Source organism: Numenius arquata, chromosome 1 (genome assembly GCF_964106895.1).
Source record: "Numenius arquata chromosome 1, bNumArq3.hap1.1, whole genome shotgun sequence".
Taxonomy (NCBI): domain Eukaryota; kingdom Metazoa; phylum Chordata; class Aves; order Charadriiformes; family Scolopacidae; genus Numenius; species Numenius arquata.
Window position 1 is genome coordinate 137770330 of NC_133576.1, and position 25313 is coordinate 137795642.

Below are 25313 nucleotides of genomic sequence, written 5' to 3' on the forward strand. Positions count from 1 at the left end.
GTGACATGGTCCCAAAGCCATTAAGAGGGACCACAAACCTTTCCACAGGCTCTGCTTGGGGCCCTAAAGAACCTGCTCAGCCCTTTGCTTATCAGACCTGTTGCCCAAGGGCTCCCCCAGGCAGTGGGAGGATATCAATGAAGGCCATGCAGGCTTCTTGGGAGAGCTCCTCGCTGCCCAGGATCTTCTTCAGCAACGGCTGTTTGATGGGCTCACGGGTGTAACACCACAGTTTGTCCTTCCCACGGCTCTTGGTGATCATGACCCGGCTCAGGGTGTGCTTGGGAGGTGGCCTGATGGCAAAAGCAAAACAAGAGGAAAGGTGGAGAGGTTAGAAGGATAAAAGGGACAGCCTGTGGCCAATGTTTCACCTGGGAAGGTTGCTCACAGCACCTGGCTAATGAACTCTTACACTAAATGGGACTTCACAGTTTAGCAAGTATCCAGCTCCAGTTCTGCCCAAAGATAACTATTCGTACTTTCCTAGAGCTCAGAAAAGTCCCCATACCCAAGTACTGACACCAAAACAACCTTCCCTACCCCAAAAAGCTTCTAAACACAAGAGGAAGGATGATGGCGATGGATAGTTAGGGCACAAAGTCATGCGAGGGGATATTCAGAGTCTTTTCCAGTAGCAAAAAGTTCCCTGATTCCCAAGCAACATGGAGATGAATTCCTACTCCAATGATTTTTGAAGATGGTTTAAAAAATCACCTAAAATAATCATAGGAAAATTCCTCCAAGGTGTATGGCTTTACTCTCTCTTCACTGTCCGAAATTGCCAGCTGAGAGGTTCTGATAACATCTTGTCGTTGATCAGGGGTCATTGTGACCAGTGCCTGTGGAATGAAAACGTCTCCGTCACCCAGCATATTTGATATAATATATATCTGATGTATTCAGAGAGAGGAAGCAGATACAAAATGTAAAGAAGAACAGTGAGTGAATAAGAATAACCCATTAATTTCAGTTAGTAGTCAGGAAGAACTGTGCAATTGTCATTTCTCTGTGGCATTCTCAGTCACTAATGCACAGAATAACAAATGTTTGCAGAGTGGGGATCATTTCCTAATGAAGACAACCTGCTTTGGGTCCTACAGCTTCATACATGAATGTAGTGGTTCCCTCCAACCCCAAATGCACCTTCAAGTAATCTGGACAGCTGGAGGGATGTAGTGGGATTCATGGATATTCCAAGTCACAAGCTTGTGGTGTTCAAAATGACCAGAAGAAAGGCTGAGATCACCTCTGCCTTGGACAACTTGTTACCGCTCTCAACCACTTTGATTTCCACCTCATCATCAGAGAGACTCTGGCCAGATCTAAGGTCTTCAGGAAGGCTTTGATCTCCTCAGGCTTTGTATCAAGTTGTGCCATTCTGTAAGACAGCTTACCACAATCTCCAGTGGAGGCATGGTGACTGTAGGCAAGACATAGACGGAATCCGTTGGGAAATCTCCCCTCTGCTTGGTCCGTTCATTGAATCCGTTAGCCCATCCTGAGTTCATCACGTGTTCTCCCGTGTCCTGGTCCAGAACTATGAGGTCTCCTTTGAGGAAGCTGAGGAACCCGGATTCTTCTCCCACTGCAAGAAAAACAATCATTAGTTTGACTGTTTTTCTCCAAACCCCTTGGGAGTAATTAATCTATTTATATATTTACCACTGGGCTGGGCCATTTACTTACCAGGGTTTGGGTTGTCTTGGAGAGTGACCACATACTTGGATCTTTTCCTTAGTCCTTCAAGGAAGGTCACCACCAGGTCCCGGATATCCTCTGCATTGTTGGAGGTGAAAGTGTATTCATCACCTTTAATGGTGGCCAAGGTGAAACTCTGCCCTTGCAGCTTTCCCCCTCTGGGATATATTTTTATAGGAGACATAAACAGAAAAGATAATGGCATCAAGAGGCAAAGCCTGGAAAAAGACTGTTTTAGGATGAGATCACCAACTAAGTCTATTCCTCCTTACCTGCTGCTTGACACAGCTGTGATCTCTGGGAAAGAGAGCTCTAGGAGAACCTGCTCCTGTTCATCCACAAAGTACACCCCTGTCCAGTTGACAGCTACAATCACATCATTTTTAGGCAGGCTTGGCCCTGGGTTGAAGACAAGACGTGCAATCGGTTCTTGAAGGGTCTTAGGATATAGGAGATGTGCATTTCAAAGGAGGATGCAATGATCAAAAATACTCAGTTTTAGTAAAAGAAATGGTGGCAGACTCATAGCTTGAGCCATTGCTAATTAGGATGCACCAAAAAGTAATGTATCTAGAAGAAGATCAGCTAGATGGTCCACTGAGTCTTCTTGTCTGTGGAGTCCCTATCTCTCCTTCCTTTTGCTTCAGAGCATCCTGTGCCGTGGTGATGTGCTCTACTGACTTACCTGAGAATTTGAAGGCTTCGTAAAACCGAGAAAACAGCAAAGGCCACTTGAAACGTGCAAAATCCACTACCTCTTCCTTGACTTTTTTGGGGTCTGTCCTCTTCTGAGTATAAATTCCCTACAGACAAAGCAAATTACAACCAACATGAAACACAAACCCAGTTACAACCAGGAAGTGAGTAAACAAAACCAATTCACGTCAGCTGAAGATCTTGGAACTAATATTAATTTAGGTATCAATGAGGCTAAGGGCTAAAGTCCTATAGGAACAAGTGATAGGTTGGATACAGTCCTGGCAAAATTTTGGTTCCCACTTCAGGGAATAATTCAACTCTGAGAAGGCTGGGCAAACCATCTAGAGTGACCAGACTGGGTGGGACTCATCTCAGCTAACTTTATGTTTCCCTAAGGTTGGTGTCTGCCTTTCAGCCTGACAGTCCTTTAGCTGGAAACAGATACTCAATAGCCCTTAAGCACAGGCATCTAGCTTTATTTAGGACATCCTCAGATACCTGGGACTTCTATATGTAGCTGACAGGCTGATGGAGGACCTGCAAGATCCAAGTGAATTGCATTCCTAGGTCTCCACTGACAGTAACGGGAGGTGAGACTCCTAATACACATGGAGATGCTTACATTTTAGGGGTCTTAATCTGAATATTAAGACCCCTAAAATGAATACCAATGTTAAATGAATGCTAAATGACCCCTGTTAAATGAATACCAGTTCTCATGCCTGGATGACCAACCATCATGACTAGTCATGAATTATGGGTGTGGAGTTAACGAGTTATGGAATGTGTTGCTCTGGGGAGGGTGTCACAAATGTTCTTATGAAAATCAGGGAGGTTTTATACAACACCTGGCAAAATAGAGTCTTGACATTGGCTGGAAACATGAACTATAATACAACCAATAACATCACAACCCTGCATAACAGGAAGGAGACCCCAGAGATGGCATTTTGCTTCTCACAGTGAACCTCTGCAGGTTGTCTTCTGTCAGATCTTTTCTTAAAACCAGGGGTAAAGCTGGATACCCTTTCTATTTGATTTAGCTTCAGGCCAGGCTAAGAGCTGAGCATATGTTTAAAAGGCACATGAAGCTACCGAAGCATGCCTTGGTCCTGCCAGATGATCTATTGTCCCCACCTTTTTATGTGCAGCTATAATGAGCTGAGCCCATTTTTCCACTGTTTTCGAAGCGGTGATCTCTCTGTCTGGGATGTAGGATGGAATTAGATTTAGCAGCCTTTCCAGTACCATCTCTGACCCATAGTCAACGTAGTACTGCTGGGAAGCCAGTTCTGCCAGATCTTCTTCCTGTGGGAGCCAAACAAGCCCAGTTAATGCTGTTACCAAGCCATTATCCTCAAAATCCATCACTCAAGGAGCTCTTTGTGGAGGCTGGATGTATTGCTGCTTCAGAATGGTGTGGGGATGCTTCCTTTCAGCAGAACTTCACCAGTGCTTTTTGCACATCCAAAGTTCAAGAGATTGACCACTAAAAGATAGGATTAAGGCTTAAAATCAAAAGAATGCCTGCATCAAAAAAAGCATAACCAGCAGGTCAAGGGAGGTGTTTCTGCCCCTCTATTCTGCTTGGGTGAGGCCCCCCTGAAGTACTGTGTCCATGGGAGAATGATTAGGTGTTGGGGAAGAGAGTTGTCTTCAATTTGACACCTGGATGACTTCAAACACAAGCAAAACAGCATGTGATGGACATTGTCAGAGATTTTGATGTCTCCTGAGATGCTCATTCCAGTGACACGAGGATAATTCTATAAGCTCCCAGAGACTCTGGAGGCATAGGCTTCTGCTGCCAATGTCCCTTCAGCATATGGCTGGGTATCCTGAAAAGCATGTCTCCTGTCTAAGGCTTAGCAGAACGCACCAAACAGGATCCTGCTGTGTACTCTTGATCTGGTGATCTAGATGCAGGGTGCTCGTGGCTCTCCAAACTGATGGATGAAGTGGCTGTTCACTCTCCCATCCAAAATTCACTAGCAAAAAGTGCTCATGCAGCACATGGGAGTGTCCAGTCTCTCCCCAACCAAGAGGATCTGATTCCTGTAGTTCCTGTCTCCCAGGTGAATACCATAGTCCCCAAGCTAGCAGGTGTTTAGGAAGGAAGACTTCTCCTCCCCTTTGATGAATCCTGGTGAGACCAATGGTTGTTGAGAAGACTTACCTTGTCACACCGGTACTCCCCAAACTTCACCCCTCGCACAATCTGTTGGTAAATGAGATTGGTGGCCACATTGTCCTCACTCGGGTTGTGCCAAGGAGTGAAGATCTCCTTCCTGAAGAAGAGCCTCCAAGGGGCGTTGCGCTCCTGCGCTCCCTGCTCTTTGGCGTACTGCTCGCACTGGGACACAGCGTCCATCACATGGTCATTGCCGCTCCCCAGCGAGGAGACCTAGTCAGGGCAGAGAGAAATGTGGCATTCACCCAACTAAATGCTGGCCTCTCTAGGGAGAGATATCTGTCTCTGAGTCACTCATCCGGGCTTCCTTTCTAATCAAAATAAACCAAAGTATCTACCTCTACCAGCCAGCCAAGATTGAATAGATCTACAGCATCGCTGGGTGAGCTATTTTGTTTTGAGCCCCAGTTTCCCACCCAGAATGAAAAGAGAGCATCAACATGAATTAGGAAAGGCAACGGTCCCATTATAAAATATTGTTATTTCATACTGTGCTTTGAAATTCCCTGTTTCAAAGCCCTGGACTTGGATCCAGCCATGCGAAGCATCAGACAGACCCAGAATAAACAGCCTGTGGTGTTACAGAAGATGTAGCACCTCTGTCTTCTCACTGTGGCCCTAAAGCGCTATGTCTCCTCAGAGTGAACATCCCTGGATGAATAGCTCCTCAAAAGAGACCAAGAAGACAGAGTATAAACCATTTTCTTCTCCACCCACTGGCAGAGGTGGCCATATGCGGAGCTAAGAATATACTTCATCTCTTACACAGCAGCTGTAGGAATAATTCTGTCTCATTGGCTTCCAGCTGTTGTCTCACAGGAAGTTTTACCCTAGGTCTGTTTTCCCTTCTCATTTATGGAATTTTTTATGAAATTTCTGAAAAAAGGTATGTTTTTATGTTAAATAAATTAGGTTAAATGCCAATGCAGGTATGGCAGTTCAGATTTTATCTCATTTTGGAAATTTAGTGTCAACCATCACCTTTCTAATTAAGTGTAGTTCCTCCCTTACATAAAAATCAAGGCTGTTTGTTTTTTACTGGAAGTTCAACTCAAAGTCGCTTGACTGAGAGTAAGAGCGTAGCACCGCAGAATAATGTGGGTGGAAAGGCACTTCTGGAGGTTTCTGGTCCAGCCCGCTGGTCAGAGCAGGTCCACTTTGATCAGGTTGCTCTGTGCCTTCTGCTGTTAAATTCTGAATATCTCCAATATCCAGAGATTTCTTAGTGTGTCTGCAACCCTGCACCAGTGTTTCACTACTCTTATTGTGAAAATCATGCTGGCACCTCTACTGTAGAAATGTTCCTTCCTGACCTTGAAGCTGGATGTTTGCTCAGAGCACAGGGTCCTTCAGCCCTCTGGAAGATATGTGACACCAAGGAGAACCTCCCTTTTCTTTTATAGGGTTAGTCAGGAACATCATTTAAGACATACCTTGTCAAAAAGTGCGATGTAAAGCGAAAAGCCAAATCGGTCCTTCAGGCTGATTTTGTCAGCCAAAGAATTACAGAGCTCTTTAGCGGTTGTTGCAGAGTCAGTCAATAGGGTTTTTGTTGTCCCATCCATAAATGTGACGGGCAGCATGATCGGTTTCTTGGATTTGGTTGCCTAATGGATTAAAGTCAAACATTATAAAGGTGAGTGTTTTTCAATCCCCACGAGACTCTTTACCTACATACTCTTCCACCCAACTACGGTGACCATTTTCAAATTCTCGATTCCACTGACTGGCTGATTTTCAATGCTACCGTAACATACTTCTCGACAGGATAACGTTCGATCAGTCACTGAAAGCACATGGAAGTCCCAGATTTTTTATTTAATACATTCAGTCATCAAAGTGTCTAATCCAGCAAATCCAAGCACGCTTGGGAGCACTCCTGGGCACTGGAGCACAGCTGTCTATGCTAGTAAACCAGCATAGAAAATGAGCAATTATGGCACAAACTGTGCCTGTTCCGGCTATGGCTGTCCCTGAACAAGTCCCTGGGACCATTCCCAGTAGTCAGTTTGCCTGCAGGCATCTTCATCTAGAAGACAGTTTCCTAGCATACACGGGGGCTTGCTCCATGCCAGCTGGCCTCAATGCCCGAGAGCACTCTCGAACACATTTAATTTACAAGTACTGATATAGCCAAAGGGATTGATCTTCAGCATACTCTAGAGCAAAGCCAGGATGCACGGCGAATGCAATAGCTTGGAAATACCTGAAAATTCTTGAGAGAAATAAGCATTTTGTCCCGCAACTTTCTGTCCTGCCAGAGATGTGGTTCCTGTGACAGGGAAAGGCTCAAACCCTGAGCCCCAGCTGCCTGGGGAGAGGATGGAGGGGCTCGTACCTGCAGCTCCAGCCAGCTGGGTGGCTGCGTCCTTGTCCCGTTGGCAAACGTCCGCCTCAGCCTCTCCTCGCAATAGGGAGCATAACCCGGGGGACCTCCATTGATGAAGTTCCTTAAATACTGTTGGCAGCAGGGAACACATGGGTTAGACCATCGGCTCCAGAGGCCAAGAATTTGCAAAGGTTAAAAAGCAATGATTTCTTGGAGAAAAGCTCTCTGTGACTGCCAATGGCAGTGATACCACTCAGGCTCAGGAAGTTCCTACACCACGTTGCTGGAAGCTGAGAGTAGGACAGTCTGCACCCTTGCCTTGTTCTTATACTGTGCATTTCTGGCCTCGGTGGAGATACGATACCAGCCTAGAAAGAGCTTTGATCGAAGCTAGTATAGAGGCTTTTCTGTTCCTGCTATTGCTGCCACTGATTTCTATCTGTATTTAAAGACATATTACAAAATGTCATTGAGTGTTGGCCAAAAAGATGGGAGTGAATGAAAAAGACCTGTAAGTAATGAACCAGGGGAACTGTAAGCAAATGCCACTCAGAGGAGCCCAACTCTTTCCTGTAAAGAGGAGACAAGTATCTGAAGTCAGATCGTATTAATATCTCCTTTCATCTCCAACAGCCCCTTTTGCCCAAGGATTGACCTGCTGCCCAGGATGAATAAGGGCAGAATTAGCATAAACCTTCTCCAAAGCTATTGGGAATATTGCCATGTATTCCAGCATGGACCATAACTTTGGACAGAGGTCTGAGTCTTCAGAGCTACCCACAAATTATTTCTGAGAAGTGCTTCACTCACCTAAAATAATCTCCCACTATTAAAGATTTAAACCCACACAACCTCCTGTGGCATACTTCCTCAGATCTCGTTTCCAGACATAATTTAATTTTCTGCCACTTTGCCGGTGATTTATCTGCTTTATTAGATTTCACACTGTTTAGGCCTGGGGACAAAGGAGGGATTTCTATTCTTGGCTTCAGCTCTTTCAGTGCTGAGGACCAAGTCCCTGATCTGGTATCTATGGAAATTAATGGAACATCTTTATCTCCAGCAGGCTTGGGAGAAGGTCCAAGCTCCAGCATTCAAAGATCTGAGAGGGACAAAGGAGGTTTTGTCGTGCCATAGCAAATCAAAGACACAGTGCTGAGTCTTTTGCCCTGTTCCAGCCAATCTTGTAGGCAGAGAATCATGGAATCATAGAATGGTTCAGGTTGGAAGGGACCTTAAAGATCATTGAGTTCCCACCCCCCTGCCATGGGCAGGAACACCTCCCACTAGACCATGTTGCTCAAAGCCCCATCCAGCCTGGCCTTGGCATGGGATTAACCTGAGCAATTAATCGGTGTTAGTCAGACTCTAGGTGTGTAACTCATTTGGAAGGCAGACTGTTCAAATTTAGGCAACAAAACAAGAAGGCTAACAGTATTTTGGCCTGTATCAGGAACAGTGTGGTGAGTAGGACTTGAGAGGTGATCATCCCCCTGTACTGGGCACTGGTGAGGCCCCACCTCGAGTGCTGTGTCCAGTTTTGGGCCCCTTACCACAAAAAAGACATTGAGAGGCTGGAGCGGGTCCAGAGAAGGGTAATGAAGCTGGTGAGGGGTCTGGAGCACAAGTCTTACGAGGAGAGGCTGAGGGAGCAGGGGTTGTTCAGCCTAGAGAAAAAGAGACTGAGGGGAGACCTTATTGCTCTCTACAACTACCTGAAAGGAGGGTGTAGGGAGGCAGGGGTCGGTCTCTTCTCCCAAGTCACAGGCGACAGGACTAGAGGAAACGGCCTCAAGTTGCGCCAGGGGAGGTTCAGGATGGATATTAGGAAGAATTTTTACACGGAAAGGGTTATCAAGCCTTGGAATGGGCTGCCCAGGGAAGTAGATGAGGCACCATCCCTGGAGGTGTTCAAAAGATGGGTTGACATGGTGCTGGGGGACACGGTTTAGTGATGTTTTTTTTGTCAGTTAGGTTGATGGTTGGACTAGATGACCTTGAAGGTCCCTTCCAACCTAGATGATTCTATGATTCTATGAAAACATAGACTTTGCCCAGGAGAAAAAAAGAAAATCTTTAAGAACAACCTGATTTTCATGAGTGTTAGCCTCATAGCACTGACTTCAGTCCTGCTGATACAGTGCTTCTGAAGATACATTACATGTCATCTCTCATGTGGCTATTTAGAGCTGGACGTTTTCAGTGTGACACATGGTTGGGCAAGTTGCAGTATGCAGAAAGCAATTATGAGCAAACATACTTCCAGGTAAATTAAACCCTTCTCTTTCTATGTGCAATTTTTCATATTAAGTTATATTTCTAATTAGTTGTGTAGTATTATTCCTTGCCAATTTTGTTAGAGTACATGGCTCAGGTCATACTTTCAAAGCCAGTAAATGCTTGAATGAATGCAAAGACCTTTGTATGTGAGAAACAGGGGAGAAATACGGGTTACTTAATCACATCTTCACACATCTAAGTGCAGAAGGCATCATCTGAAATCATAGAAACACAAAATCATAGAATAGTTTGGGTTGGAAGTGACCATAAAAGGCCATCTAGTCCAACTGCCCTGAAATGAGCAGGGACATCTTCAACCAGATCAGGTTGCTCAGAGCCCCATCCAACCTGACCTTGAATGTTTCCAGGGATGGGGCATCTACCATCTACTGGGTAATCTGGGCCGTGCTTCACCACCATCAGTGTAAAAAATTTCTTCCTTACATCTACTCAAAATCTTCCCTTTTATAGTTCAAAGCCATTACCCCTTGTCCTATTGCAACAGGCCCTGCTAAAACATTTGTTCCCATCTTTCCTGTAGGCCCCTTTTTTGGGACTGGAAGGCTGCTATAAGGTCTCCCTGGAGCCTTCTCTTCTCCAGGCTGAACACCCCCAACTCTCTCAGCCTGTCCTCACAGCAGAGGGGCTCCAGCCCTCTGATCATCTTTGTGACCTCCCGTGGACCCGCTTCAACAGCTTCCATATCTTTCCTGTGCTGTATGCCCCAGAGCTGGACGCAGCACTGCAGGTGAATTGATTGTCTACCCTCCCTTTAGAGTCACAGAAAAGAGAGACATTTCTCAGGAGCAACTCATCTGATCCACTTTAGACATTGAGCTTGGGATCATGCACACTTTTCTTTCTGATTAGGAACTTTATTTCATTGTAATTTCTGGCAAAGAAAGACCAAGATTCCCTCTCCTGTGAAACCCAAGAGAAAAGCTGGTCCCATGGATGGAAAAGAAAATGTATTGGCAGAGAATGCATGAGACAAATATCATCTACAATTTACCTTCACAAACTTCTCAGAAGGAGCAAAACATCCCACGCAGAGGGACATCAGGATCCAGCCCCTGGCGTGGCTGCTTTTGGATGGGTTCTGGGTCAGCTGCTTGCAGATTTGACAATAGATTTCATCCCTGCAATAGGAATAAAAAAATACACAACACATTAGATTTAACAAGGTGGTCTTTGTCAACATAAAGCCAGACCCCATCTGTATGTGACTGATAGTTAAAAGTTTATTTTAGAATCACAAGGATATTAATTTAACTGCCCTAATGATGGTCACCCTGATCATTGCACTGTCTCTAAAATGCCATCCATCACCAGTCCTGCAACGTCTTCCCTGTGCTTCAGCTGAGATTCCCCACAGCTGACTGACACCGATAAGAGAAAGAGGGAAATAAAGGGAAGTCTCAAGGTCAGGCAGCTGAATGTCACCTCTAGATGATGGTGTTTACCCTGGTTTCTCACAGAGATTTCTCAGTGATACCAAGAGAGTCTCCTGAACTAACTTTCATAGAGGGCCATCAGCTGGGAGTCTCCATTTGCTGGCTGCTCCTCTTGAGACACTTGCACTTGCTTTCTGGAAGTGTTGGGAACTATCAGCTCCAGCGGAGGTCAAAGTTTGTCCAGCTTTTTTGTCCAAACAGGGACGTACATTGACGGGTATCTCAATTTGGGATTTAATGTCCACTTTTGACTTCAACCTTACCTCTCTACATGCAAAATGAGGCATAACATTGCCTCCTCATCTACATGGGAGGCAACAGAAATGTTAGCCAGCCTGCTACACTGACAAAGTTCATAGGAAAACACCACAGGACAGTACCACATCTGCCTTCAGAGCAGACTTTGTGCAGAAAAGTAATGCTAAGGGTTTCATGGTGAACTGGGAGAAGAAAATGAAAATGAGAGAAGCTGGTCATCAGATGAGGATGCTCACCCTGTTCCTGGAGTGAGCAGAGAGGTGTGAGGGAAAAGAGCATGAGACTACATAAACAAGGACTGTATTATAACACACACACATAAATGGGCTAACCCAAAGATATGCAGTTTGCCTTAATTCGGTACTTTCCATTTTTAAATGCTTAATTTAGCAAATGAAATGATTTCTTTTTCATTAGTATACCATTAAAAATAGTCACACAAACAAAACAGATCGACAGCCGGCTTAACATGAGCCAGCAGTGTGCCCAGGTGGCCAAGAAGGCCAATAGCATCCTGGCTTGTATCAGGAATAGCGTGGCCAGCAGGAGCAGGGAAGTCATCGTGCCTCTGTACTCGGCACTGGGGAGGCCTCACCTCGAGTGCTGTGTTCAGTTTTGGGCCCCTCACTACAGGAAGGACATTGAGCTGCTGGAGCGTGTCCAGAGGAGAGCCACCAAGCTGGTGAGGGGTCTGGAGAACAAGTCCTATGAGGAGAGGCTGAGGGAACTGGGCATGTTTAGTTTGGAGAAGAGGAGGCTGAGGGGAGACCTCATTGCCCTCTACAACTACCTGAGAGGAGGTTGTAGAGAGGTGGGTGTTGGCCTCTTCTCCCAAGGGAATAACGACAGGACCAGAGGAAACGGTCTGAAGCTGCGGCAAGGGAGGTTTAGATTAGATATTAGGAAGAATTACTTTACTGAAAGAGTGGTCAAGCACTGGAACAGCCTGCCCAGGGAGGTGGTGGAGTCACCATCCCTGGAGGTATTTAAGAAACATGTAGACATGGCTCTTCAGGGCATGCTCTAGTGCCCGGGATTGTTGGTTTGTGGTGGGGTGTTGTGTGTGAGGTTGTGGGTGTGGGGTTTAGTTGGTGGGTGCTTTTTTTTTTTTTGTTTTGTTTGCTTGTTTGTTTGTTTTTGTGTGTTGTGGGGTTTTTTTTTGTTTGTTTGTTTGTTTGTTTTTTTAATGTGGTTGGACTCGATGATCTCAAAGGTCCCTTCCAACCACTAAGATTCTGTGATTCTGTGATTCTGTAAATGGTCAAACAGAAAACAAAAGGTAGTGACAAACAGGAGTGAGCGTTAAAAAAACCCAATCCAGTAGCCAGTAGCACTTTCAGAAGCATTTGAGTCCCTCTGTGTGGTCAGGACTGATATGGACAGTAAGGAACATGACCCAGCCCATATTATACAACACAACCAGAAGAATTATACGACAAGAGCTTTGTAAAGCTGCACACACAGTAGCAAAATCATTTGATTAGCTCAAGAAGAGCTCAAAGAAGAAAGAATGAAAAGAATGGCACGTTCATGCCTTTGTCTTGATTTCTAACCTTAAGGCTGGCCTGAGGATGCCATTACCAATAATGAAATGGAGCTTCTCCAGGTTGGAGGTGGGTCGGTCTTCGAGCATGCTATTACCCTGGAGCGTGGATTCACCGTCGTGAAGTCTCTTTGTCACCTGCCAACCAGACACATTGCTCTCTTTCAGTACAGCCAGTTACTATGTCCCCCTCCCAACCCCCCCCCCCATCCCAAATGTGTGGTGCTCCCCCAGGAGGACTCCTCCACCAGCCAGGAGGGGTCTCAGAGGTTCTTCAATCTATCACCTTAACAGCAATAGGAGGGTTTGAGTTTGTTGGCTTTAATCACATACGGTGAAGCTGAAAATGGTCCTGTCTAGTCACACTCCCACCTGCTTGGTCTTTGCCCAGGGTTTCTACAATGACACCCTTGCATCCCAGCTCTGAGCCGGTCCTGCAGCTGGGAGAGGGCCATCTTTGGAATTACCCCAGCTTCTTGCCAAGGAGGACCTGCCCCTTTAATTCAGTCATATTAAAAAAAAAATAATTAAAACACTGGCAAAATGGACCCGCTCCCCATGCTAATGATGCAGCCCAAAGCGCATAAGCATGGTGCTGTTTGTGAAAACAGGGATGGGATTCATCTGCCTACCAGCTCTCTGTCTTGGATAGTCAACCCAGTCTCCGTTTAGAGCCACTGGAGAAAGACAGGCATTTCTAGAGTGCCTTCAGAACCACATTAGGGTAAGCTGGGTTGGGTCCTACTTCTCCCTACTGACCCTGAAGGGAGGGAGGGTGACTATCTCAGAGAGCAACTTTCATGCTCTCAAGCAGCTACAGCCAGGTGAGATGTTCCCTGCTCTGGAAGTGGACACAGCGGTGTGTAAAAGAAGGCTGAATCCATGTCTTTGCATTGCTTTAATACACCCCCTCCCCCCAATGAAAAATAAAAAAATAAATTTGGCTCCTTTCTCTTTTGGGATGGGATTTTCCAAAGCTCTCGGCTTAGGCCAACTGCTCCCATAGGGCATTTTGCCCCTGGCACTGGAGAGGAGCAGAGGATGAGTGAGAGCTTTTGGAGATCCCCACCTCTGCTACCTACACCATGGCGGAGGGCAGGAAACTAAAAGCAGGGATAACATTCAGACCATCAGAGAGTGGTGGGAGGTATCGGCAGCTGGATGGAGGGCTGTGAAAGAGGGAAGGGAAGGTGCTGGATGGATGGAGAACGGGAGCCGAGGGGAGGCCGGCGCGAGGTGCAGAATGACTCAAGGAGACACGGGAAGCCAACCTTTCCCCTTAAACACTCCTTAAATCTTTCAGGCAGAGAGACAGGTAGCGCCAAACCCAGAGGAGGGCTGGTTCTATGTTGTCTAGGGAAAAGCAGAAGAGAGTCAGAGAGGGCTGCAGACAATCCAACGGCACTTGTGCTGCCAGGCGGCCAAGCGTCTCCTCTCACCTCCTCCGTCAGTTTGGATTTCTTCTTGAGTGTTAAGGAGACCAGTTTGTGCCGCACACTGTTCTTCTTGTGCCCATCAATGTGAGTACTCTGCAAAGCAAGAGGCGTGGAATGCAATGTGGTAAGACAGAGCCCTGCTGAGTACGTGCTCACCCTGCCTCCCCTGGGCTTCCACGAAGGGCCATTAATTCTGGGCATGGAGTGAGATATTTCAAAGGCTGGAGGGAACCACAAGTGTGGACTCATATTGCAATGCTCCCTGATAACCCAGGCCTGACTCTGAATTTTGTAGATACTTTCTAATCAGTGAGCCTCCCCCAGATCAAAACTGCATATTGGGGGATGTCTGAAAAAAAGTTATGTTGAATAATTCCCCTAATAATTTGCTTTACCTTCTGGTCAGCCCTGAAGTGGTCAGGCAGTTGAACTAGATGGTAGTTGTAGGTCCCTTCCAACCAAAATATTCTATTCTATTCTATTCTATTCTATTCTATTCTATTCTATTCTATTCTATTCTATTCTATTCCATTCCATTCCATTCCATCGTATCCTAGTCCATTCCATCCCATTCCATTCCATTCCATTCCTAGAGAATAAGTGGCTGATTTAACTTATGTCCACCTGGTTCTGCTGTATCTCATTCAGGCTTGCTCCTGCATTGCAAACGAGATGAGCAAGACCACGCTCTGAGATGAGCCGTCTGCACAGCAGGTTTGTGAGCTGGAAGTCATCTAGCCAGGGATTCATGGACAGGTAGTTGCCCATTGTGGTTTCATCACCGTTAACCAGCTCTGTGCTCTATCAGATTTCCCAGAAGAATAAATTTGATGTGGGACAGCCCCAGGCACTGACTACATATCATCAGGTTACTGTTGGCTTTCTACTTTTATGCGAACTTTATGCCACCTGTGGGATTAAAATAGCATGGATAATCACTTCACTTTTTGAAGGGCTTTAAACACTTCAATCACTTTAAACACATTTAAACAGCTTTGAAAAGACTGCGATTTTACACCAGGTCAACACTTCAAGTCCTGCAGCTGTGATGATTTATATCCATTATAAAGCCACGTTGGTACTGGAAACTTGGATTTGCATATCATCGTGCTCAGGGTCCGCTCAGACATCTCTGCACCGTTGTGCACTCTGCAGTGCAGATGGAACCACAAAAACGACAGCTTAAATTTTCCTCCTCTGCTGTACTACCTGATGTCTCAATTGGCCAAAATGTGCCTTTTTGTAAGAAACAAGTAAGAAATGATGGGTAGAAGGAATGAAAAGTGATTCTTGGTGCATATTTTTATGGAATTATAATCCAGATGAGGCTACTCTCCTTCTCAGGTAATTCACTGAAAGTGCTGAATGATATCACCATGTCTAAAAACTGGGAGATTTGTTAATTTACATCTGCAAATGCTGCAGGGGCTTGTCAAGATGACACTACAGAAAACTGCTTGAAAATGCAACAGTCCCATCTAGAAAACCTCAATACCAGGTAATATCTTGTCCTATTGAATAAAGCCATTGCCAAAGACGAAAGCATATCAATGATTTATCCAGAGCAATGTCTTATCTGGGAGGGGTCTTAAGACGAAGTCCTCCAGTGACATCCCAGAATGCACTGAAGATGCAATAGGGATTTTTTTTTTTTTTATTTTATTTCCAGAGTTTAATCTTCTGGTATCTCTTTACTTCCTGTTCCAAGATTAAGGGCACGTTTTTAATTTAGTCTCTTCTCACCCAGGGCAGATTAAAAAGAAATCCCCAAACAAGAGACTGGTGACACAGGATATTGCACTCCTCCCTACCCCCCTTACCCCCCCGCCCCCCATGTATTTCTGCCCTACAAGAAGGAGAAAAGAGATCCAAGTCCCATGGGAGACATCAGGGCACTTCCCTTACTATATTGCTGGGGGACATTCAGTTATGCCTGAGAAGAAGAAGGGACAGGATCAACACCTGACACACGGGCAATTCTCCCTTCGTAGCATAACTGCAAATAAAGTCGACAAATTGATCGCCTGCAGCAAACCCCACAACTCATTTCTTTTCAACACATTTCAATATCCAACACCTAAAAATAGTCTCTTTTTCACAGTTGCAGCAGTTACCTCTCCTTCTCCCTGCAGAGCCTGCAGTTCTTTCTTATAGGTCTTTTTCCCCAGAGTCTCATAGATTTTTGTCATGACTGGTATCTTCTCACCACCGTCACTCATGGCTGTGTGATACTTTGGCTCAGGGAGGTCTCCCATGAAACGGAGGATAGTGATCCATACAGCAAGTGCTGCCTATTCGAAAGGGAAAGATTGACTCCATTAGCTCGCACCGGGGCAGTGGAGGGGGTGGCCAAGCCACGCTGAATCCACCAGGATCACCAGGACCATCACCAGGATGCTTGTTGTGTTATCAGTGCTCAAAGCATGCTGGTGGGACAGTGTCTACTGACACACGTGCAGCAGATGAGGGCTGTGCTCTCCACCAAACCACAAAAACACCACTGTATCCCAAGGGGAAACTGCTGGTGCCCTTTGGGTGAGGGGGTCCCCAGGCTTGCTCTAACCCACCCTGCCCTACTCCAGTTTTTTCATCCCCTGCCTCACCAACTGGTCTCCTTCATCTTCATGGTACAAGAGAGGCTGCTTGAGAGGCCGGCGGATGTAGGTGTGTGTCGTTGTGCCCTGGAAATACGTGGCAGCAAACTTGGCAAATTTGTACTCCGAGAGGTCTTCTTCCTCTTCCTCAGGGAGAGGCAATGCTGCATCCAGGTCTTCTTCCTCCAGCTCCTTCTGGGCTCGCTCAAGATCCTGGTGGGGAAGGACATGTCAGGCACTCAGCATGGCTTTGGATACTGAACTACCCTTTCCCTTTGGGCCTGACTTTTCTGTCCGTCTGATTTCCATCCCAAAAGGAAAAGCTGGCTGGAGGGAAACCCATGAAATATAACTCTGGAACCAACACAAAGCCCAAGTCCTGAAGGACAGGCCTGTGCCTAGGAATGTCGCCAGAGCAGTAGAAGAAACAACAAGCATGGCCCCATCCTAGCATGGGACAAGGGTGTCCAAGAGCTAAATGCCATGAGCCATGATGAACCATGAAGGAAAAGATTTCTCTTCCATTCTGTAGCCCCAGAGAAAGCCTGCAGACTGGCTGCCTGTCACCAGCCACAGCACTGTAATCCTCTAGGGCCACACAGAAGAGCCTGGTCTTGAAGGAAGCCTTCAGAGACCCCCTTCTGGATTGACCCCCTCTCCCCTGATTCATTAATGTGTTGCTAAAGCCTTTCATGTGATAGCCAGGCTCGTGTATGTCTCCAGTACCTCGAAGCCATTGGGTGCCTGTCCTTCCTGGCCAGGCAGGGATGAAGTTGTCCCCAGGAATCCAAACATTTTGTCCACCATTTCTGAGTCGTTCACTGGCTCGTTGCGAGCTTTCTCCATTTTTTCTAAGAGCTCCTTCTTCCGACGTGCTTCCTCCTTCTCCTTTACTTCTCTCTCAGCGTCTTCCCGCGCCAGTTGGGCCAGGCGTACCTGCAAGAGGACAAGTACAATGACTGAGCTGCTCCCTCCAAAGAGCTGGCACTAAGTTCTTCAGGGCCTGGTTTTAGAAAGGCAGACTGCCCAGTGCTTGGAGCACTACACCAGCGTCGTGACGTGGAGCAAATCAGTGACACATCCATGCCTCAGTTTCCTAACTGCAGAAGGACAAAGCAATAGCATTTTTTCCTTCCTGCCTGCCTGTTTAGGAAGTTTGGTCCACGCACAGAGACCTTCACTGACCTTATTTTTCTCTTATACAACCATGTATGTGCACACAGACACGGAGTGTCCCTGTTCCCCCTTCAGCCTTTATACAACAGCAAAAGCAAGCGAATAATAACTGTAATCTCTGGCATTCCTGTGCAGCAGATCAGAAATTCTGGAGCAGCTTCAAACTAGTTAGAGCATAGAGTACTTTAGTGAATTAAATACAAACCACTCAAACAGGGCAGAAATCCCTTAGATATTTTTGGCATTCCCCCTCAAAGGAGCAAAACCAGTCCCTGGAAAACAGAGACAGAACCTCAGAAAGAGATCGGTCCCTGTGTACCTGGTGCTTCTTTTCTGCTTCCTCTTTGGCTTTCTTGGCACTCATCTCCTTTCGGAGTCGTTCCTCTTCCGCCAGCCGAAGTTTCTCTGCTTCCAGGCGTCGATGATACTGGGGGAATAAATACCAGAGCCCTTCTGAATAGGCATCTACTTATTTTTGAAATTCCTTTTTGTTCTTTAAAGACTAATCCCAAGAGCACGTGATGCAGAAGCATGTTGATTACCCCTCTCCCCACCTCCATTTCCCATGACTGACCTCTCCTCCATGGTACTTACTTCTCCCCGGAGGCGCTTATACAGCCTTCGGGCGATCATGCCCCGGGCATATGCCTGGACGGTGATGACAGCCCAGAGGCGGTGGCGGAAAGCCCTGCGGACCAGGTAGCCTCGGCATCGTGCCTGGAACTCGATGATCCGCCGGCGAGCCATGTGGTACTGCTTGTGGAGCTTGCGGGATCGGTAGAGGGCCTGCAGTCTCAGGAAGCCGATCCGCATCTGCAAATAGGGGGGCAGGATGAAACCACCCCGCTGCCCAGGGGCTCGCCCATCCTAAGCAGATTTACATCGCTAATCTCCTTCTTGCATGGCTGTAAATAAGAGCCACTGAAATCAGCCCCCACCGGGACAAGCCTTTGGGAGGGAGGTTCTGCAAGAGGGTGGAGAAATTAAGCCCTTCAGCTTCTGCACTGAATCAAAGCCCAGAAGGACAAAGGCATTTTCTTCCCCACTGAGTCCTACAAAGCTTCTGGCCTTGAGAGACCTCAGGAGGTCTGGTTGGTCATCTTAAGGTAGCCGCAATCCATAAGAGTTGCTCCCATGGAGGTCCAGCATCTGCAGACCGCCTGCCTGACAGCCAAGGTGCTGTTTCATGGCAGGAGGCAGCATCCTGACCAGCCTGGAGATGGATATTCCTATCAAGTCACAGGTTTGGAGGATGATATTGAGTCACTTTAGATCCCAACACACTTCCCAAATGACCTGCAGTTGGGTGAGAACCAGCTGGGACAGGGAGAGAAGAGGGACATGGACTAGGTTGAGGAGAAACCCAGATACAAACCCACTTGGAGATGGAATCTGTTTTTCAGAGGAAGCTGCTTGTGAGTTTTTAGTCACCTGGAAACCAGGGGGAGACTTTAAAACCCCAAGTGACCAGTTGGTGCAATGGACATCTAACTCATGGGGAAAAAAGAACAACTAGAAGGTGGTGAGTTGCTCTCTTCAATGAGAAGGCAAAGCAGCAAGAGCAAACCTCCACTCATCGCTCCAGCTGATAAAAGCCAACCCCACTCCCTCCTACACTCAGTGGGGTATTTTGAGCCAGGAAACTCTTACGTATGTCCCCGCTGAAAGGGAGAGGAAGACAGAGGTGTGAGGAAGCACCCCCATACTTACAGCACCATAGTTCTTCCTGCAGTTATGTCCACGCCAGTACCTCTGAATCATCAGGACTGAATTTCTCACTTTCAGGAAATTGGACCTGAAAAGGCATTTCAATCATTTGCCCCTGTGGTTTGGCCATGAGTTATCATCTTCTGGGCCTCATTCTTTGGAGATTTGAAACTGAGCAGCCAGGTGTAGTAAACACTGCATTATTATTTTTTGCCTGAAAATGCCTCCTCCCCAAGCTCTCCTTGCTTTTAAGAAAAGATCTGTAGGGGCTCTCTCTGATAGGTCTCTGCAGGATGATCCTATCAGGTTATGGGAATGAGCAGAGGAAGAGATGCTGGGAATGGTCGCCTCCTTCTCCCTTTTCCAGCCTTCTCTCTCGCCTGAAATATCCTCCCTGCCTTCTCTCCTCACTTCAATCCCAGCCACCCGAGAATGGAACCAATCTCACCCAAATGATCAAGAGCAAATTTCAGCAACACCACCCTGCTGCCTCCCATCCTGCTTAGCCTGGCCTGATCCTGCATGTAGACACCTTGGGGACAATCGTGTCGGGAGGACTTGGGGGTCTCGCTAGGATTACTGTGGAAAGGATTACTGAGTTATTTGGCATGTGCCCTTTCTGTAAAGCCTAAGGGACAACCTGAGTCACAGCCACGGATTGGAGATTCAAAGAGCACAAAGCCTCAAGAACTGTTTCTCCTCCACACCTGAAGCTTGACCTCAGCTGTGGCTTCCCCTTGCCCTCTACAACTGAGCCATCAGCTCCCCATGGACTACCTGCCCTCCTCCCAAGTCTGTGGCAACTGGTTTACAAAGGGAAGAGTCCTGAACCCCTTGGGCTTTGGGGAGAGTAACGTTAGTCACAGTGGACAACCCAATGGCCCCATTGCAGTCTTGTGGGGATTCCCATAGACTGGAGGCTTAGTGTGGCCTTCAGCAGGCTCAGAGTTCCACTGCTGCATTGCCATCATAAATATCAGCTCCCCTGAAGCCAGCAGTGAATGGGGACAGAAGATCCTATTCTGTCCATGTTTGAGGCAGATAATACAGTTTCCTCTTCATTCCTCTACTGTTTTCCTCCAATACCTGCTGCACCTGAGTGCCAACACATCAGGGCTTTCCTCTCCCCAGCTGCAGGCAGGACGGAGTGATGCATCACCCTGAAGTCACTTGCTGGGTGAAGCATCCCACATAGCCCACCTCCTGTCTGGCAGTGGGGCTCACACCTACCTGTCTTTAAACCCACGGACCACCTTCTGGATGAGGATGACTTTGTCCGTGATGGCCTTGTCTCTCTCAATCTCCAGCAGCATGTCATGGTGGTCCTGTGGGAGGAAACGACACACCACCCATGTCTCAAGCTCTCCATCTGCTTGAGATGTGGCAGGAGGGGTGGTACAAAAGAAAGACTTGGGATATTTTACATCCCAAGTATCACCCCATTTACTCACTGGGGAAATCCTAACATAAACCCTAGCGATCTACTGTCTTCATTCCCAAATGAACCAGAGCATCCAGAAGCTGCACAGTCTGAAAACAACCAAATTATGTTTCCCTTCCATGCAGAGCTCCCTGCTAGTGCCATCAGCTGTGGGAACACTTCCTGGAAGCACTGGAGAAGTCTGGGAACAAACTCCAGGCCGCTTGTGTCCCACAGCTCCCTCCAGACAAGACTGCAATGCCTCCCTACCCTAAGGACAAAACATCTCCCCAAAACACTAACTTTCCTTGCCCTGAGGCTTTCAGATGCACCAGTACAAGCTTTCTATTGATTCCTCCCATGCTGTTGGTAACTCGGCTTTCTTTCCTGGTGGTGGCACGCTGAGCCCTGCCGCGTTGGGTGCAGCAGAGGCAGCTCCACATGTTTCCTGCTTTGCTCGACCTCACGCGGCCCCTCAGGGCCTCCCGATTTCTCCATTTCCTGCCCTGACAGCTGCGAGATCTTGATAACAGGCTCTGGAAAGAGCAACGAGTGGGAACAGCTTCTAGGGAAGAGACAGGGGTGTTTTGCGGTGACAATGGGGTTGGGGGTGAATTTAGATATAAGCAGTCAGGGTTTACCACTGAGATTTTTGCTCGAGAGGAGCTTTTGCTTCCAGTCTGGTTTCTGGCCAGCTCAGCCGTGTCTCCCCAGAGCAAGGCAGGAGTGGGTTTGTAAGGAGAGATCATAGAATCATAGAATTGTCTAGGTTGGAAGGGACCTTTCAGATCATCGAGTCCAACCATCAACCTAACACTGAAAAAAACCCATCACTAAACTATATCACTAAGCACTATGTCTACCCATCTTTTAAATACTGTCAGGGATGGTGACTCAACCACTTCCCTGGGCAGCCTGTTCCAATGCTTAATAATCCTTTCAGATGAGTTCAGATGAGCCTTGCCTTCAGCAAGCAGGGCTGAAGGCAATGTGCAACGTTGGGCTGCTCTGTGTCAGCTGGACCAACGCAGAGAGGGAGGCTGTAGGCACATCTTGGGTTGTGCAAGAACACGCTCTTGGTCACTTTCTCTGCAGGGCTTTGCATGGACATCGCTCCTGCTTGCTGTGCTTTCTGGGTGAAGGTGGGAGATGTGGTTGAATGGCACAGCCCAGGAGGGAAAAGGTCGTGCGCTGTATGTGACTATTTCTGCGTCCCTGAGAGTACGTGCACGCACCAGTGCTGGCAGAGTGTCAGGGCTTCCTCCTGCTCACCGCTTCCTAAACTGGCCCCAAATATCCTGCCTTGGCCCAGGTTCTACCCACTGTCACGCCAGCCTGGAGACCACGGGGAAGGGTCACGTCTGGCCATGAAGAGGGGATGGTAGGAGACCCCTTCACAGGCAAGGGTCACAGATGGCAGGGGGTGTGTGGAGAACCACCTACCTTCAGGAATATCTTGGTCTTGCCAATCTGCCAGTCATCATCCTTCCCGAGCACCGCTTCGGCAATGCGCTGGCATGTCCCACGCAGGTCACCCTAGTGGGAGAGGGGGTGAGATTCACCAGGACCAGCCTCACAAATTGCTCTTCCCAAGCCCAAAGGAGACCCTTTCTGGTCCCCAGTTCCGGCAGTTTTCTGCAAATGAGGTTCCCAGCACTTTACTGTCACCACATTTAAGGTGAGCAAGAGGGACAGGCTGAATATGGGCCCTTGGTGCTGAGCTCCCTGTCCCTACCAACCCTGTAAACATTTTTCCTTCACTTGGAAAGCCCAGAGCACTGCTGTAACACCTGGGGACCAAGTGTTGTGTAGTTGCTTTTGGAGAGGACACACATCCCATAAATATCTCTGGAGAGCCCAGCAGAGAGCGATCGTTACATGTGGAAGAAGATGCTCACCTGCTTGTATGCTGGCTTCACCCCAGGCATGAGTACCCGGTACCGGTCCACGAACTCCACAAAGGTGTAGCGGATGGGGTAGCCGGCCCGGCGGATCCGGATGGTCTCCATCATCCCCGAGTACCTCAGCTGACGGACGCACAGCTCCCGATCAAACAGCTGGGGAGGTTAGAGGACACAGCAGTTTGACTGCACATCTTGGCATGGATTAGCCATAAGAGAGTGTGGTCTCCGAAGATGTGTGGGGCAACCAAGTCAGGCCCAAATCCTTCACTTGGTGGACCCAAGGCCACAGGACTGCTGGCTGTCGTGGGCCTGATCCTACGAACTGCTGAGTGTGTTTGGCTCACTCCATTTCTTTAATTCCCACTTGCAAGACTGGATGTGTCTTATGCTTCACACAAAAGAATGAGAGGAGAACTGGAGAGAATGAAGCAATGGTGGACATCACTTTGGGAAAATGGGCAGTGATGCCGCATCTACAAGGCTCAAACCGTACAGGCACCCCCGCAATTACCACTCATGGTCATTAACTTCTGACTGCTGTTCAAAGCTTTACTGGCATGGTCACAGAACTCCTGTACGGGCGGGGAAGAACCGTTCTGCAGGCAGAGGATGCAGAGGACCGTATCAGCAAAGGCTCAGACACTCAAAAGTCTTAGAGTGCCTACACCAGTTGATCTTAGGGTAGGGAACACCCCAAAGTCACATAAAGGAAGAGTGCAGCCTTGGAAATGCCCAGGCCCTGAGAAAAGCCTGTTATCATCAAACCACCATGTACCCAGAAGGACACTCCAGGAGCTTAAAATGTCAGAACTGAGACCAGCTGAGGGTTTTAGGGAAAGGACAAATCTCAGACCAGCGTCCATGGCTGCTCCTGACAAGCAAGACAGTTTCAAGGCCAGACAGCAGACATGGGTAACCCAGTCCTTGCAGATGTTTGCTAATAAATCTGGCTGCTCTCCTTTGCTTTGGGCACTTCTGGGTGGATAGTGAGTGGAGGTGCTAGATGGGAGGATCTGCTGAAGGGAGGTTCAGGAAAATCCCTGCTGCTGGCTCAGTGTTTTAGCACACTGAGGGGGATCCTGGAGCCCCTGAGTGCACCATCTTGCAGCCTGATGTTGTCTGCTGGAAGCATCCAAAAAGTGTTCAACCCAGGTGTAAAATAAGGGCAGATGTGGTGTGGTGCTGGCACACCCCAGAAAGTCGGGACAGTAAATCCCAGCCTGGCCCAAAGAGTTGCTGCCAGGGTGTGATTCATAGAATCATAGAATCATAGAATCATAGAATCATAGAATCATCCAGGTTGGAAGAGACCCTTGGGGTCATCGAGTCCAACCATCTACCCTACACTACAAAGTTCTCCCCTATACCATATCCCCCAACACCACATCTAAACGTCTCTTAAACACATCCAGGGATGGTGACTCAACCACCTCCCTGGGCAGCCTGTTCCAATGCCCGACCACTCTTGCTGTGAAAAATTCTTTCCTAATGTTCAGTCTAAACCTGCCCTGCTGGAGCTTGAAGCCATTCCTTCTTATTCTGTCATTAATTACCTGTGCGAAGAGACCAGCACCAAGCTCTCTACAGTGTCCTTTCAAGTAGCTGTAGAGAGTGATGAGGTCTCCCCTCAGCCTCCTCTTCCTCATACTAAACAGTCCCAGCTCCTTCAACTGCTCTTCATATGATTTATTTTCCAGGCCCTTCACCAGCTTCGTTGCCCTCCTCTGCACTCGCTCCAGCACCTCCATATCTCTCTTGGATTGAGGTGCCCAAAACTGGACACAATACTCGAGGTGTGGCCTCACCAGTGCTGAGTACAGGGGCACAATCACCTCCCTACTTCTGCTGGTTACGCTATTTCTAATACAAGCCAGGATGCCGTTGGCTTTCTTGGCCAAAGATTCATCTGCCTTCCCTTCATTTCTCTAAAATGTGAGCACATGTACAGATGCGAGCATCTAAAATGGGAGTCACCTAGGCTCTCCCTGAAGTGGGGGAGGAGAGATGGGTATGTACCTGTATCTCAGTTATCCCTGCATCTCAGATGCATCTCCCGGGACAGGCAGATCTGCCCTATGGATACATCCATGCCCCCATCCTTGGAGAGAGCTTTTTGACTAGCTCGTAGCAGCCACTTAACCATGAGAGGGCTGGAGTGACGCAAGATAGATCCTGATCCCAGGAGAAGACAACTGGTGAGCAAGGAAGAAAGCAGAAAGCAGCACTATCCAGATTTGGTCTCAAGCTGTCCTTATCTACAGTGGGTATTGGGGAGTGGGGACAAGAAAGGTGCGGGGGAAAGAGGTGTGTGTTCCTCTCTCTCCCCCTGCCATGAAGCAGAAGGGTAGGTGGTCTGTAGGGCGAGGTCATTGCACATATGGGAAACTGTGAGCTTCCTGGCATCAAGGTCTGATGAGGCACCCATGTTACACAGACCGCTGGAGACAGTTTTGACTTTCTTTGCATGGTTTTGTTACCTGATTCATCCCATGCATTTCTCTTGGACTAACCATAACAGCAGAGCAATGCTCAGCAGCATGGGATGATGTACGGACCCAGAGAACTCCAGCCAGCAGCCCGATGCAAACAATTTTGTTTTTTTTCCCCCAAAGCACATTTCAGAC

General features: G+C 47.6%; 1 protein-coding gene across 2 annotated transcripts in view; it reads right to left on the minus strand.

Annotated features, from left to right (window-relative positions):
• Window positions 1-25313, minus strand: part of MYO7A (myosin VIIA) — a 68304-nt gene that overhangs the window by 12433 nt on the left and 30558 nt on the right. For both annotated transcript variants that reach the window (XM_074152088.1, XM_074152079.1), the window contains exons 15-36: window positions 22684-22842; window positions 22229-22321; window positions 20596-20690; window positions 19369-19453; window positions 18253-18471; window positions 17978-18085; window positions 17209-17418; window positions 16492-16695; window positions 16003-16179; window positions 13892-13981; window positions 12463-12590; window positions 10210-10336; window positions 6927-7046; window positions 6022-6195; window positions 4574-4801; window positions 3535-3705; window positions 2384-2501; window positions 1971-2097; window positions 1687-1856; window positions 1395-1585; window positions 715-839; window positions 136-293 (exon numbers count right to left, since the gene is read on the minus strand). In XM_074152088.1, coding sequence (XP_074008189.1) covers window positions 136-293; window positions 715-839; window positions 1395-1585; window positions 1687-1856; window positions 1971-2097; window positions 2384-2501; window positions 3535-3705; window positions 4574-4801; window positions 6022-6195; window positions 6927-7046; window positions 10210-10336; window positions 12463-12590; window positions 13892-13981; window positions 16003-16179; window positions 16492-16695; window positions 17209-17418; window positions 17978-18085; window positions 18253-18471; window positions 19369-19453; window positions 20596-20690; window positions 22229-22321; window positions 22684-22842 — 3277 coding nt within the window. The remainder of the gene's footprint in view (window positions 1-135; window positions 294-714; window positions 840-1394; window positions 1586-1686; window positions 1857-1970; window positions 2098-2383; window positions 2502-3534; window positions 3706-4573; window positions 4802-6021; window positions 6196-6926; window positions 7047-10209; window positions 10337-12462; window positions 12591-13891; window positions 13982-16002; window positions 16180-16491; window positions 16696-17208; window positions 17419-17977; window positions 18086-18252; window positions 18472-19368; window positions 19454-20595; window positions 20691-22228; window positions 22322-22683; window positions 22843-25313) is intronic.